This window comes from Cololabis saira, chromosome 24 (genome assembly GCF_033807715.1).
Source record: "Cololabis saira isolate AMF1-May2022 chromosome 24, fColSai1.1, whole genome shotgun sequence".
Lineage (NCBI taxonomy): Eukaryota > Metazoa > Chordata > Actinopteri > Beloniformes > Belonidae > Cololabis > Cololabis saira.
In genome coordinates, this window is record NC_084610.1 from 18,664,203 (window position 1) to 18,677,939 (window position 13,737).

The following is a 13,737-nucleotide window of genomic DNA, read 5'->3' on the forward strand; positions in this document are numbered from 1 at the left end:
GTTATTTTCTCTTGGTTCTGTCCCGTTTTAATCAGTAAAGTTGCTGCCGTGTTAAAAGACACTGTTAGGAAAGGATCTATTTAGGTACAAACATGTACATCATTTACAGTTCAAAATCCTTCTGTACATGTAGTAAATATCTAATCTAACAACAGAAATATCTGGGGCTTGCATATCTTTTTTTTATTATTTAAAAAAAAATAGAGCGGATGCGGCTTATGTGCAGGTGCGGCTTATACTCCAGAAAATACGGTAAAACACTAGACGTGCATTGTTGCATGCAAACGTGTCTCTCATGGGGCAAATAACGGACTGATTGAGGTTTAAGATCATTTTCTGCTTTGTGACAACAACAAACACAGAAAAGATACATGTGTCATTGAAAACATGTCCTTGACATGCAGACCCGGTCCATGCAGAACCGGTCCATGCAGTGTTTATAGATATATTCAGTACTGGAGTTGAGGGGGGATGAGGGGGGATGGCATCCCCCCTGAAATAAAAATGGTCCAAATCATCCCCCCTGTAAAAATGCCATCCCCCCTTTCCATCCCTTATGTCATTTCATTAATGAATGTGGTTTTACTGCTATTTCAACATTTAGAGTCATCACCAGAAAAATTACTTATTTGACCATTTTCACCTGTTTCAAGTAAATTTTCACTTGAAATAAGTAGAAAAATCTGCCAGTGGGACGAGATTTATCTTCTCATTACAAGCAAAAAAATCTTGTTCCACTGGCAGATTTTTCTACTTATTTTAAGTGAAAATCTACTTGAAACAGGTGAAAATTGTTGTTTTTTCCAGTGATGAGTCTTGTTTTAAGTGTAATGAGATTTTTTTTACTAAAATGAGACATTTTAACTAGAAATAAGACAAATATTCTTGTTAAGATTTTGAGTTTTTGCAGTGATCCATTTTACTTATCCTGTGAAGGACAGAGTCATATTGTCAAGGTTTGACATTCCCCCCAGTTTTCAGTTTCTGTCTTGCCCCACCTGTGTCCCATCTGCCCTGATTGTGTCTGCACCTGTGTCTCTTCATGTCTCGTTATCCCCTCAGTATATCTGGTCTTGTCATTCCCTTGTTTCCTGTCGGACCGTACTGTTTGTTCCCTCCATGTTTCCCCTGGTTTTTTTGGATTCCTGTTTTTGTTCAGCCTGTGATCCTGCTCTGCAGTGCTTTAGTTTGCTTTTTTTTTGTTAATAAACCCTTTTTTTCATTGAACTCCTGCCTCCTGCTCTCCTGCGTTTGGGTCCACACCTTACCGCCAGACGTGACACATATTGATAAGTTCAGAAAACTGTTTTTTATTGTTGTGTTTTGATGTATTTGATGTAAGCCCAGTGGATATTTAAAGCTTACAGAAGGCTGCATTTAACTGCTGCTATGTCATTCCTGCAGTATTTCTGCAGGTGTTTTGGTCACTGCTATTATTTGTAATATATTATGTTATTTGTAATCAGCACAAATTATCTGTCCCCATATGATAAAATCCACCATCCCCCCCCTGATTTCTTTTTTACAACTCGAGTACTGGATATATTTATCAATTATTTATCACTCTTTTGATGTGCTCTACTACTCCCACCACTTGAATCCTAAGTTGCTGCACAGACTGACAGCATTTCTAGCGTGCAACACAGTCGTAACACACAGGACCAGACTCTCCATGCTGCAGGGGCTGCTGGGAACACTCACCTCTGGGACGTCAGCGTCAGAGAGGTTAGGAGGGGGAGCTGGGGGAGTGGGATGGAGTGAGAGAAGCAGGCAGGACATACTAAATTAATCTACTCAGTGGGAAATCTGCAAAAGCACAGCTGCTCTTAAATATAACACCTCTTTATTGCAAGAATGTAAACATTTCACAGCACTTGAGCAGCAAACACCTGTCAGATCTGGTTTAACAACATCTTGAAATAGAAATGTTGCATCCTGCAAAAATCCACTTGTGATCTGGATTCAGGAGGAGAGATACTGACGCTTGACCGCAGACATGAAGCTAACCTTTTAGCACTCGGCTCCTTTTTAGTGCTATCAACCGGACTGACACTCTTCCACACCCCCCCGAAAGATCCTTTGGACATCTCATCAGTGATGTTCACCGTGGCCGGGTCACTCCTGCAGAAACACAGGAGAGAAAAAGGCCATTTTTGGACCGACAGCACACAGAGTCATGTGCAAAAGTTCATATTTCATTTTAGAAAAATGTGGACATTTTTTGTAAATATTATCCATATTTTTGGTGTTTACTATTTTTTTTCTTTCTTGTACATACTCTTTTTCTACTTTTTATATTGCTCTTTTTATTATTTAACTATTTATTGGTTATTTCTATTTCAAATTTTTTGTATAAAGCGTGTGTGTGTTTTGGCTGCTGCACGACTGAATTTCTCCTCTGGGAGATCAATAAGGTCTTCTATTTTATTCTATTCTATTCTATTCTATTCTATATCCCCTCTCCTGTGTGTTTCTCTGTGCAGTAACTATAATGTGATTTAAGCTAAATAAATCCAACTAATGTGGGCAATACAAGTACCCTCCTGCTGCTCCACAGGGTTTAAGAGGGTCAGCTACAGCGAGTTGCTACAAATCACCAGCCCTTGATGAATTCATCACCAGCAGATGTACAGACATGTGATAACACAGTGCCGTGAAGGAAAGACGTCAGCACTAGTATTAGAAAGAAACTGCTGCTGCACATGAATCTAGAAAGGTACGGAAGAGTATTAGGGCCATGCAGGAGAAAAAATATTTGAGAGGGGAAGATTTTTTTTTATTGTGCACTTCGAGAAAAAAGTCTAAATGTCGAGAATAATGTTTAAGTACAATTTCGAGAAAAAAGTAGAAATTTCACCTTTTTTCTCAACATTTCAACTTTATTCACAAAATTTTGACTTTTTTCTCGACATTTCGAATTTTTTCTCGAAGTGCATAATGAAAAAAAAATCTTCCTCCTCTAAAATATTATTTTTATTTTTCTCCTGCCTGGTCCTAATACTCTTCCGTAAGAAAGGACACTAAACCCACACGATAAATGTTTTATTAGATAAAGACTAAAGCAGTGGTTTGTGTGAAAGGGCTCTTGGATGACGTCCTAACGTTCACCATCATAAATATCCCATTTACAGAGAACAATGTCAGCGCTACGCGATGCTGGGACTCCTGGCTATTGTTCTACATTTACTACAGTAGTACATTTATTAGTAGCAATGTAATATGGACAACATGTCCTTAATTGTTGATGTTAAGAGTGTATTTATAATCCTCCCTCTCATGTAATTATATCGTCGGCGTATCTGGAGCTGAAGCTGATAGGATGCAGTCTTGCTTTAAAGTCTTCTTTAAAATCTCACATAATTTGTTACAGTTTTCACATTTACTTGTGCCTCTGATCATGTTAAAAATCTTTATTTTATCTGTTTTAGTTAGCTGAATTGTTTACACATTTATTTAAATATATTTTTATTTACTTAATTGTTGTTTTTTTAATTTTTAATTTATGTTATTTGTGAATTTATTTCTTGGAAAAAGGGGCAGATTAGATAAGATTTTTCTTCTTTCATTTTTCCCTTTTCATTCACAATTTATGAACATTTGTGTTTGTATTTGTATTGAATTGTTTGTTGTATTTTTTTGAATGAAATAAAGAATAAAATGAAATGAAATGAAATATATCAAAAAGACTCACTTGAAGTCCCCTTCGAGTGGCACCTGAACTATGCCTTCCTCTTCTGCAATAATACTGTGTTCCTCCTGTAAAAAGAGAAGATATGTTAAAGCTGAAAATTCAAAGGAGACTGTTTCCCCACAATAGAAAGATCTGTGACATCACAGACCCACACGACAGCCTCCCCATCCATCAAGCAGCATGTCTCTGATCATGTACAGAGATAAAACACTGATTTTAAGACACTTGCTGAAGATGAGGGTGGAGTAGTAAACCAGTGCAGAGTACAGAGCTGTCGACATGCAGACACGTCTACTGCTTTGGTGTTTTAACCAAAACATTTCATCAGTGTTTCTGTCAGGTGTACGGAAATGCTGGGAATCTTTGAAAAATAAAGAACACACGTTCCCTTTAGGACATACGGAAGAGTATTAGAGCCAGGCAGGAGAAAAATAAAAATAATATTTTAGAGGAGGAAGATTTTTTTTACATTATGCACTTCGAGAAAAAAATCGAAATGTCAAGAAAAAAGTAAAAATGTCGAGATTAATGTTGAAGTACAATTTCGAGAAAAAAGTCGAAATGTTGAGATGTAAGTTAGTTAGTTAGTTACGGCTGCTGCTGCATAGCTGTCAGTCGCTCTCCTAACTGGATTTGATGGACCAGAGGAGACATTTCCACTTTATTCACCAAATTGTATTTCAACTTTACTAAATTTCAGTTTTATTCACGAAATTTCAACTTTATTAGGGCCCGAGCACTGACAGTGCAAAGGCCCTATTGTATCTGTAGGAATTTATTTTTTATTTTTTTAATTTTTCCGACGAAATGAGGGCCTTTTTACCCCCTAAACGTGCCCCAAAAGTCACCAAATTTTGCATGCAAGCAGGCCTGGCGAAAAATGTGATATTTAATGGTTTGCATTAATGGGCGTGGCCTAACGGCTCAACAGCGCCCCCTAGAAAACTTTGTGCCTCAAGCCCCACAATACGGTTTGACGTACATGCACAAAAATCGCTACACATCTGCATCATGTCGCAACTTAAAGAAAAGTCTCTGGCGCCATGGCCGAAACCGAACAGGAAGTCGGCCATTTTTAATTAATCGTGTAATTTTGGTGCAATTTATGCCATTTTCACGTGTCGTACTTTAACAAACTCCTCCTAGCAGGATCGTCCGTTCGACATAAAACTCGCTCAGCAGAGATAAAAGACTTTAACGATGAAAAGTTATCAAAATCGTGAGTTTTCGTGAAAGGGTGTCAAACTTCAACGTTAAACAGGAAGTGATACTAGTAGCTGATTGGTCGATATTTGATAGATCCTATTTTCTGCCATAACTTTTGAATTGTTTGACATAGAGAGTTGTGGGTAGTTTCATCGGACTCGGTTTTGACTCCTTCACCTTAATTGGTGCAAATTGCACGCGCGAGGGCCCGTTTATCGCTGCTTGCAGCTTTAATTCTCGAAATTGTATTTCAACATTAATCTCGACATTTTGACTTTTTTTCCTCAAAATCTCGACTTTTTTCTCGAAGTTCACAATAAAAAAAGAATCTTCCCCTCTCAAATATTGTTTCTCCTGCCTGGCCCTGATACTCTTCCGTACAGACAGCTCAGGTCCAGGGTTGTGGTTTCTACGGCACCTCTTCTGCAGCATCCTCCAGCTTCTTCTTCTTCCACTCCGGCATGAGGTCGTCCAGCCAGCTCAGTTCTCTCTTGGTGAACATGAAATCCAGCAACTTACGGATGAACACCAGGGCCAAGACCTGCAAAAGGAAGGAAGAGAGTCATGTTGAGGAGTCAGATCCATCAACACACACACACGAGTCCCGAGTCCACTACCATCATGGGGAAGACGATGGCGGCCTTGGAGGTCTTGATGACCCAGAGCAGGACCAGGCAGGTGAGCTGCACGATGGTGAACAGGTGCACCTTCCTCAGGGGAACATGGCGGAGGTAGATGAAGTCTGGCTGGTGTTTGGCCGGCATGGCGAACAACCGCAGCCTGTCGAAGAACTGCACAGGTACGACATCAGCTTTAGTCTACTCAAACACTCAGTTATCTATGGTTCAATAATGTCCTGGAACTCTTTACCTCCTCACATATCTCGCTCACAAAATAAATTCACTTTTAAAAAACGACTTAAGGCTCACCTAATGCTGCAGACATGTGACTGGGAATTTATAACTGATATATTTAATTGCGCGTGTGCGCGTGTGTGTACATGTATACATGTATGTATGTTATTGTTGTTTTCATTATAAGTGTAGTTATTAGGAATGGGCGATATATAAGAATTTGTTAGTTGGTTCTGTGTTAAATCGACGCACAGCGTACGTGAAGGAAGGAAGATATGAGCCAGAAAAAAGAATGAAAGAAAGAAAGAAAGAAAGAAAGAAAGAAAGAAAGAAAGAAAGAAAGAAAGAAAGAAAGAAAGAAAGAAAGAAAGAAAGAAAGAAAGAAAGAAAGAAAGAAAGAAGAAAAGAAAGAAAGAAAGAAAGAAAGAAAGAAAGAAAGAAAGAAAGAAAGAAATGAGCCAGAAAGATAGAAAGAAGAAAAAAAGGAAAAAAGAAAGAAAGAAATTAGCCAGAAAGATAGAAAGAAGAAAAAAAGGAAAAAAGAAAGAAAGAAATTAGCCAGAAAGAAAGAAGGAAAAAAAAGAAAAAAATGAGCCAGAAAGAAAGAAAGAAAGGAAGAAATGAGCCAGAAAGAAAGATAGATATGAGCCAGAAAGAAAGAAAGAAAGAAGAAAAAAAGGAAAAAAGAAAGAAAGAAATGAGCCAGAAAGAAAGAAGGAAAAAAAGAAAAAAATGAGCCAGAAAGAAAGAAATAAAGAAAGAAAGAAAGAAAGAAAGAAGAAAAAAGGTAAAAAGAAAGAAAGAAATGAGCCAGAAAGAAAGAAGGAAAAAAAAGAAAAAAATTAGCCAGAAAGAAAGAAAGAAAGAAAGAAGAAAAAAAGGTAAAAACAAAGAAAGAAATGAGCCCGAAAGAAAGAAGGAAAAAAAGAAAAATATGAGCCAGAAAGAAAGGAAAAAAAAAGAAAAAAATTAGCCAGAAAGAAAGAAAGAAAGGAAGAAATGAGCCAGAAAGAAAGAAAGAAAGATAGATATGAGCCTGAAAGAAAGAAAGAAGGAAAGAAAGAAAGAAAGAAAGAAAGAAAGAAAGAAAGAAAGAAAGAAAGAAAGAAAGAAAGAAAGAAAGAAAGAAAGAAAGAAAGAAAGAAAGAAAGAAAGAAGAAAAAAAGGTAAAAACAAAGAAAGAAATGAGCCAGAAAGAAAGAAGGAAAAAAAAGAAAAAGATGAGCCAGAAAGAAAGAAAGAAAGAAAGCAAGAAAGAAAGAAAGAAAGAAAGAAAGAAAGAAAGAAAGAAAGAAAGAAAGAAAGAAAGAAAGAAAGGATAAATTCCCATTGATGACGTTTTGGTGTAACAAACATGGCAGATCTCAGAGTGAGGAGCTTGAGTCATTTTCGTCATTTTTATCGTTAACGGGATAAATGCCAGAAATGATCGTGATAAATGTTTTAGTCCATACCGCCCATCCCTAGTAGTTATGCTAGGAATGTATGATTGTGTGTATTTATGTCTTAAATGTTATCATTTATGTAATATTTTATGTACTTTATGGACCCCAGGAAGATAAGTGGTCGCCAAGGCGGCAGCTAATGGGGATCCATCCTATAAACAATAACCAATCCGTCCTGGATTAGCGGTTTGAGGAGTAAAGCGGCTGTTCCTGCTCACCTGAATGCCTCTGAGTGACGACGCCCCCATGTACAGGAAGACCCCGTACAGCACCGGCATGGGGATGAACTGAGGACCGGAGCAGAAACAAACGCTAGACATTAGTAAAACCAGCTGCTGCTACACTAAACACCACTACAGAAACACCACTATCAGAACGCAGCGGGGTTACTGCTACGGAAGAGGATTAGGGCCAGGCAGGAGAAAAATACATTAATATTTTAGAGGAGGAAGATTTTTTTATTATGCACTTTGAGAAGAAAAGTCGAAATGTTGAGAAAAAAGTTGAAATGTTGAGAAAAAAGTCGAAATGTCGAGAAAAAAGTCGAAATGTCGAGAAAAAAGTTGAAATGTCGAGAATAATGTTGAAGTACGATGTCGAGAATAAAGTTGAAATGTTGAGAAAAAAGTCGAAATGTCGAGAAAAAAGTTGAAATGTTGAGAAAAAAGTCGAAATGTCGAGAAAAAAGTTGAAATGTTGAGAAAAAAGTCGAAATGTCGAGAAAAAAGTCGAAATGTCGAGAATAATGTTGAAGTACGATGTCGAGAATAAAGTTGAAATGTTGAGAAAAAAGTCGAAATGTCGAGAAAAAAGTCGAAATGTCGAGAAAAAAGTTGAAATGTTGAGAAAAAAGTCGAAATGTCGAGAAAAAAGTTGAAATGTTGAGAAAAAAGTCGAAATGTCGAGAAAAAAGTCGAAATGTCGAGAAAAAAGTCGAAATGTCGAGAAAAAAGTTGAAATGTTGAGAAAAAAGTCGAAATGTCGAGAAAAAAGTTGAAATGTTGAGAAAAAAGTCGAAATGTCAAGAAAAAAGTCGAAATGTCAAGAAAAAAGTCGAAATGTCGAGTAAAAAGTCGAAATGTCGAGAAAAAAGTTGAAATGTTGAGAAAAAAGTCGAAATGTCGAGAAAAAAGTCGAAATGTCGAGAAAAAAGTTGAAATGTTGAGAAAAAAGTCGAAATGTTGAGAAAAAAGTTGAAATGTTGAGAAAAAAGTCGAAATGTCAAGAAAAAAGTCGAAATGTCAAGAAAAAAGTCGAAATGTCGAGTAAAAAGTCGAAATGTCGAGAAAAAAGTTGAAATGTCGAGAAAAAAGTCGAAATGTCGAGAAAAAAGTCGAAATGTCGAGAAAAAAGTCGAAATGTCGAGAATAATGTTGAAGTACGATGTCGAGAATAAAGTTGAAATGTTGAGAAAAAAGTCGAAATGTCGAGAAAAAAGTCGAAATGTCGAGAAAAAAGTTGAAATGTTGAGAAAAAAGTCGAAATGTCGAGAAAAAAGTCGAAATGTCAAGAAAAAAGTCGAAATGTCAAGAAAAAAGTCGAAATGTCGAGTAAAAAGTCGAAATGTCGAGAAAAAAGTTTAAATGTTGAGAAAAAAGTCGAAATGTTGAAATGTCGAGAAAAAAGTTGAAATGTTGAGAAAAAAGTCGAAATGTCGAGAAAAAAGTTGAAATGTTGAGAAAAAAGTCGAAATGTCGAGAAAAAAGTCGAAATGTCGAGAATAATGTTGAAGTACGATGTCGAGAATAAAGTTGAAATGTTGAGAAAAAAGTCGAAATGTCGAGAAAAAAGTCGAAATGTTGAGAAAAAAGTCGAAATGTCGAGTAAAAAGTTGAAATGTTGAGAAAAAAGTCGAAATGTCGAGAAAAAAGTCGAAATGTCGAGAAAAAAGTCGAAATGTCGAGTAAAAAGTTTAAATGTTGAGAAAAAAGTCGAAATGTCGAGTAAAAAGTTGAAATGTTGAGAAAAAAGTCGAAATGTCGAGAAAAAAGTCGAAATGTCGAGAAAAAAGTTGAAATGTTGAGAAAAAAGTCGAAATGTCGAGAAAAAAGTCGAAATGTCGAGAAAAAAGTCGAAATGTCGAGAAAAAAGTCGAAATGTCGAGAAAAAAGTCGAAATGTCAAGAAAAAAGTCGAAATGTCGAGTAAAAACTCGAAATGTCGAGTAAAAAGTCGAAATGTCGAGTAAAAAGTTGAAATGTCGAGAAAAAAGTTGAAATGTCGAGAAAAAAGTCGAAATGTCGAGTAAAAAGTCAAAATGTCGAGAAAAAAGTTGAAATGTCGAGAAAAAAGTTGAAATGTCGAGAAAAAAGTCGAAATGTCGAGAAAAAAGTCGAAATGTCGAGAATATAGTTGAAATGTTGAGAAAAAAGGCGAAATTTCGAAATTGTACTTCAACATTAATCTCGACATTTCGGCTTTTTTCTCTTAAATCAGGCTTAATACTCTTCCGTATCCTGCAGATCAGCTGAACCTCTCAAAGACGAAGCGTGCGTGTGTTGGGGTGGATGCTGAGCTCCTGACCTTCAGCATGGAGGTCATGAAGACGGAGCAGCCCATCAGGGTGAAGATCATGAGGCCGGTGAAGCGCTGCTCCCGGATGCCCAGGAACTTGGGCTGCTCCCCCGGAGCCGAGCACTCCGACTCCAGCTTCAGGCTGTTGACGTGGGAGATGGAGAGGACGGTGGCGGCCACGAACCAGGGCAGGCCCATGACGGAGCACACGCCCAGCATCACCCCCACCACGAACAGGTCCAGGTGGTAGCCAGCGCCTTTCTGCAGGGGGGCAGCCGGGGAAACACGTTAGGGTGGAAAAGACGGGGGGGGTCTGTTCACAACCAAATCAACCTCAATGCAGAATATATGCTGTTACTCTGCTGACCTCCTGGGCACAAAGATCTTTATACCCTCTAGTATAGCTCTGATAAATACATTATAGATGCATTACATTGCTCTGCAAAAACTCAAAATCTTAACAAGAATATTCGTCTTAATTCTAGTTAAAATGTCTCATTTTTAGTCAAAAAATCTCATTACACTTAAAACAAGAGTCATTACCAGATAAATAACTTGTTATTTGACAATTTTCACATGTTTCAATTACATTTTCACTTGAAATAAGTACAAAAATCTGCCAGTGGGACAAGATTTATCTTCTCATTACAAGTAAAAAAAATCTTGTTAGATGTAAGTAAGACAAATATTCAAGAATATTTGTCTTATTTCTAGTTAAAATGTCTCATTTTTAGTCAAAATGCTTGTAATAAGAAGATAAATCTTGTCCCACTGGCAGATTTTTCTACTTATTTCAAGTGAAAATTTACTTGAAACAGGTGAAAATTGTCAAATAAATTGTTTTTCTGGTAATGACTCTTGTTTTAAGTGTAATGAGATTTTTTTGACTAAAAATGAGACATTTTAACTCGAAATAAGACAAATATTCCTGGTAAGATTTTGAGTTTTTGCAGTGTACTAGTGGAAAAGCGCAGATAAATAACTTTTCTTTTTTTCACCTGTTTCAATTAAATTTTCACTTGAAATAAGTAGAAAAATCTCTCATTACAAGTAAAAAAAATCTTGTTAGATGTAAGTTAGACAAATATTCAAGAATATTTGTCTCATTTCTAGTTAAAATGTCTCATTTTTAGTAAAAGAAATCTCATTACATTTAAAAACAAGACTCATCACTGGAAAAAACAACAATTTTCACCTGTTTCAAGTAGATTTTCACTTAAAATAACTAGAAAAATCTGCCGAACGATTTTTGAAAATAATCTAATTGCGATTTTTTCCCTCAATATTACGATTGCGATTTAATATGTGATTATTTTTTTCAAGGTCCTGTTCTCATGTATTTTTCAACTACACAAGCAATAAATCAGTCTGTTTCAAGTAGATTTTCACTTAAAATAAGTAGAAAAATCTGCCAGTGGAACAAGATTTTTTTGCTTGTAATGAGAAGATAAATCTTGTCAGAGATTAGCAGATTTTTCTACTTATTTCAAGTGAAAATGTACTTGAAACAGGTGAAAATTCTCAAATAAGTTATTTTTCTGGTAATGTTTTAAGTGAAATGAGATTTTTTGACTAAAAATGAGACATTTTAACTAGAAATTATTTTTTTCAGTGTATTCATTTCATAATCCACTAGGTTTGCTGTGAAGCTCTTTAGGATAATTGTGTTAAGTTATGTTATTGTATAGTGTTGTACTATACTGCACTTAATCGTTCTATGTCGAATTGTCTTGTACATTGTTCTGTTTTTTTGTTTTTGACCATGTATTCACAGATGCAAAAAGAATTTCCGAAAGGACAATAAATTGAAACTAACTAACTAGCTAACTAGCTAACTAGCTAACTAACTAACTAACTAACTAACTAACTAACTAACTAACTAACTAACTAACTAACTAACTAACTAACTAACTAGCTAACTAGCTAACCAAACGTCTTCACCGGTGAGATACCTTTAGCTTGTGCTCCTTCCTGTTAATAATAACAGCGGTGATCTGCTGGTCCATGAAGATGAGGATGGTGCAGAGCAGAGCGGGGATGAAGGTGATGATGGTCGTCCACCAGGGGTTTGGTCCCACAGGGTTTATCATCCAGCCCCGATCATCCCGCGTGGGCTGGAGGGAGAAAAAGTCTTTTTAATGTCTCACTTAGTGCTTTTAAATCGCTCCTGACAGATCTTGAAATGTCCAATTCTGCCTGCAAATGCTATGAGTAATGTCAACAGTGTTTTGTGTTTTGTTATGTGTCGTGTCATATGTCATGTTACTGTGTTGCTGCCTGTCTTGGCCAGGACCCTCTTGTAAAAGAGATTTTTAATCTCAACGAGTTTTTGTTTCCTGGTGAAATAAAGGTTAAATAAAAAAAATAAATAAAATGTCAGAATACGTTGGAATCACATATGGAATATACAGGACTGTCTCAGAAAATTAGAATATTGTGATAAAGTCCTTTATTTTCTGTAATGCAAAAATGTCATACATTCTGGATTCTTTACAAATCAACTGAAATATTGCAAGCCTTTTATTATTTTAATATTGCTGATCATGGCTTACAGTTTAAGAAAACTCAAATATCCTATCTCAAATAATTAGAATATTCTGGGAATCTTAATCTTAAACTGTAAGTAAATATTAAAATAATAAAAGGCTTGCAATATTTCAGTTGATTTGTAATGAATCCAGAATGTATGACATTTTTGTTTTTTTAATTGCATTACAGGAAATAAAGAACTGATTTTGGAGTAGTTTTCTGAACAATGCACTTTTACATTTTGGGGATGAATGTGCAAATTGAAGCATCTGCATCTGTTCTGTACTTTTCATCTCATTCCAATACGTTGGAAAGAGATCGTGTGGTGTTTCTGATGAGACAAATCTGATCAGAAGAAACTAACTGTAAAAGTAGTTCTAAAATGACATTTTGATCAACCGTTTCAACCTGAAAATAAGTGACATCATTGAGCTCCCAGGTGCCGGCTACGAGACCAGACTCCACAACCAGGTCAAACATTAGAAGAAACATAGCCTCATTTGAAGCCTGTGGCCTCCTAACATCTGCACTGATCTGTCCTCCAGTTGCTATGGAAACCAGGACCATCAGCGTGAAGAATCACTCTCTCACATGTTCCTTAACACTTGCATTCAGTACAATTCTAATCACTGAGTGTGTTTACATGGGAAGTTTAATTCCTCTTTAATTCAGAATTAAAATTAAATCCGATTTAAAATGAGTAAAAATATCCATGTAAACACCTAATTCCGAATGAAAATGGCCATTCCAAATTAAACTTAATTCTGAAGTAAGTGGCTGGTTTATTCTGATTTTAAATCCGAATAGAATAATTCTGTGATCATGTATACACTCATTCCACTTTAAATTAATTCCGGTCTTTCTTTCTGCTCGTTCCTTCGCCCGTCTGTCTCCATGACGCTTATATTCCATGCTGGGCTTGTTTTCCAAACAAAGTTTCAAGATGGCAGCACGCAGTAAACGGTGGTCAAGAGCAGAGAAGATTTATTTAATAAATATCTTGGAGGACCTGGAAATAATTAAAAGAACAGATGAAGAGAAAAGATGCAAAATAAATACTGGAAATCTACTCCATATGCTCTGGAACTGTCCTATTATAGATGCTTTCTGGAAATACGTGATCAAAACAATTTCTGACATTTTAAAATCCTATATTCTTGATCCTAAAGTCTGGATACTGGGAGATATTAGTTCATTAAATGTGACTTATCATAAAAAGTATTTCATTCTGCTTGCAGGCACCGCAGCAAAAAATTGTATTTTAAAAAACTGGAAATCAGAAAACCCCCCCAGCACCCAAACAGTGGATCAATGAACTTGGATCATATAGTACTCCAGAAAAAATATTGTATTCCGTTAGAAAAAAAACTAGAGACTTTGACCTTATTTGGGGAACTTTTTTGGATTTTTTGCTTTTAATGGACTAATGATCTGAATCATCTACTATATTAATGAATGTGTTTACACAGGACTTGATTATTTAATGTATTCATTTTTGT

At 36.1% G+C, this 13,737-nt stretch overlaps 1 protein-coding gene across 3 annotated transcripts in view; it reads right to left on the reverse strand.

Annotated features, from left to right (window-relative positions):
- LOC133425050 (sodium-driven chloride bicarbonate exchanger-like) overlaps window positions 1-13,737 on the reverse strand; it is a 52,391-nt gene that overhangs the window by 2,484 nt on the left and 36,170 nt on the right. For 2 of the 3 annotated variants that reach the window (XM_061715704.1, XM_061715703.1), the window contains exons 16-22: window positions 11,662-11,823; window positions 9,719-9,970; window positions 7,415-7,483; window positions 5,515-5,688; window positions 5,316-5,438; window positions 3,692-3,756; window positions 2,008-2,121 (exon numbers count right to left, since the gene is read on the reverse strand). In XM_061715704.1, coding sequence (XP_061571688.1) covers window positions 2,008-2,121; window positions 3,692-3,756; window positions 5,316-5,438; window positions 5,515-5,688; window positions 7,415-7,483; window positions 9,719-9,970; window positions 11,662-11,823 — 959 coding nt within the window. Of the gene's footprint in view, window positions 1-1,701; window positions 1,740-2,007; window positions 2,122-3,691; window positions 3,757-5,315; window positions 5,439-5,514; window positions 5,689-7,414; window positions 7,484-9,718; window positions 9,971-11,661; window positions 11,824-13,737 lie in introns of all 3 variants that reach the window. The other variant, XM_061715702.1, reaches the window with a different exon arrangement.